This window comes from Bison bison, unplaced genomic scaffold (assembly GCF_000754665.1).
Source record: "Bison bison bison isolate TAMUID 2011002044 unplaced genomic scaffold, Bison_UMD1.0 scf7180017864167, whole genome shotgun sequence".
NCBI lineage: Eukaryota > Metazoa > Chordata > Mammalia > Artiodactyla > Bovidae > Bison > Bison bison.
This window is the reverse complement of record NW_011494739.1, coordinates 614145-616135: the sequence shown is the minus strand read 5'-3', so window position 1 is coordinate 616135 and position 1991 is coordinate 614145. Positions and strand designations below refer to the sequence as shown.

The 1991-nt window shown below is 60.1% G+C and overlaps 1 protein-coding gene across 4 annotated transcripts in view; it reads right to left on the bottom strand.

Moving 5' to 3' along the window:
- Nucleotides 1–1991, bottom strand: part of NOL4L (nucleolar protein 4-like) — a 78028-nt gene that overhangs the window by 5897 nt on the left and 70140 nt on the right. For 3 of the 4 annotated variants that reach the window (XM_010841715.1, XM_010841716.1, XM_010841717.1), the window contains exon 4: nt 1972–1991. In XM_010841715.1, the coding sequence (XP_010840017.1) occupies nt 1972–1991 (20 nt within the window). The remainder of the gene's footprint in view (nt 1–1971) is intronic. The other variant, XM_010841714.1, reaches the window with a different exon arrangement.

Sequence of the window (1991 nt, the reverse complement as noted above, 5' to 3'; positions counted from 1 at the left end):
GGGGCTGCAACCCCGAGCTGACAACCGAGCTGTCACAAAAGCAGCGAATGTGCTGTCTGTCGGGGATGGGGAACAGATGGGCTGGGAGAGAACCAGCCAAGGAGACGGCCATCAGCCAGAGCATCCCCGCAGTTCCCAGGCTGGGCTTCTCCCGTCTGCCGCCACCCCCGGAAGTCACCGGGAGCCTGATGCAGAGCCCGTGTGTAGAAAGAAGAGAGGGAACCAGGCCCAGCCCACAGGGCAACCACCCTGTCCTGCAGCAGGAGCAGAGACAGGACCCCTCCCCTGCCCTCCAGAATAAGGAGCCCTTCCCTAGCTCCCTGCTTTTCCCCTCTTTTTCATCCTTTATGGCTCAGCTCCCATCCTGTCTCCTGCCCCCTGCCACACATGCTCTGGGAAGGCCAAACTTTTAGAAAGTTTGTGGCTTCGGCGCGTCCTGACCGGCAGTGTCCTGGAGACACGGTCTCTGCCCTCATGGAGGATAGCTTCTAGTAGGTAGCCAGCCCCAGGAAACAGATCAGACCCTGCCACATGGCTATACAGTGGCCCAGGTGGTACCCAGCTCTTGCTGATGAACAAGCAGATAAAGACGGACACTGACTGCTGCCCTGTCTGGCAGCAGCTGCCACCACCAGCCTCCATGTGACCACACCCAGCAGGGCCAGCCTTCCCAGGGTCCCTGGCCTTGTGCCCATCTCTCGATCACACCTAGTACCCACCACACCTAGTCTCTGAAGGGCCAGGGACAGCCAGGTCCTCTGGCCTCCCGCCAGGCTGTGTCAGACTCGCACAGGAGGGTCAAAGGTGCCATGGGTCAGTCACATTCCCAGGCGCTCCTTGACAGATCCTCCGCCAGGGTGAGAGGAGACAGACTGTAGGAGACACTCACCCTCCCATCTCACAGTGGCCACCTCACACGTGCCAGCTCTCTGCCTGCCGTGCAGAGGCTGTGCCTGCCACTGGGACCCAAAGAGGGGAGGACGGGGACTTCCCTGGTGGTCCAGTGGTTAGGACTCCACACTTCCAATGCAGGGGGCACAGGTTCGATCTCTGGTCGGGGAACTAAGATCCTACATGCCACAGAGCTCAGCCAAAAAATAAATTAGAAAAATAAAAGTGGAGGGGGAGGATGATGCGCTGCCAGTCCTGGCTCTGTGGCCTGGGCTTGGGTACACTGACCGTATGACGAATGTATAGAGACTCTTGTATAGAAACGTCCCATGAGAGATACCACTGCAGGCCAGCATTGGTACCCACCCTACACCCTCTGCAGAAAAGGAAACAGCCCCGGGAGGAGAAGGAACCTGGACAGGGGCCTCGGCTGGAGCCCAGGAGAGTAGGGGTCTGAGAAGGCACCTCTGGCCCCCCAGCTCTGGCAGGAGAAAATGCCCTCTCCTCGGGGTAGCTCCCACACCCAAGGCCACGCTGCAGATCTTAGTGGTCTGGAGGTGACCTGCAGAAGTAACAGGAGAAGGTGGGGGAGGCCCAGTGGGGGGCATCTATCTGCCCCCCTCAGACTGGTCTACTGGATTTTATACCTCCACGTCCCTGAGGCCACCAAGACCTCAATCTGCACCATCTGTAAAATGGGGACAAGCGTGAAGACCAGTCAGCAAATGGGAAGCCTGGGGCCTCTGCTGAATGAAGCCTGCCTGCAGCTGCTCTTAACAGCGGACCCTGCTCTGGAGGCAGAGGGGCCAGGCCACAGGTCCCTCCCCACCTCCACTAGGGCCCAGGCCAACAACCTCACTTCACAGATGGGGACGCAGGCGGAGAAGTGAGGGGCTTGCTCCCGTTTCAGGCCCTCCCCAGGCAAATGATGGCACAGTGGCCACGGCCACCACCCTGCCTCCGCTGGTGGTGGCCACAGCCCCGGGTAACATGCGATTTCACATCAGCCTCACACAACCCTGCCGTGTATGCAGGAGTGGCCAAAGCTCACAGCTGTGGGGAGCCCACAGCCCCACACACCTCGGGGGTGGTCTTCACCC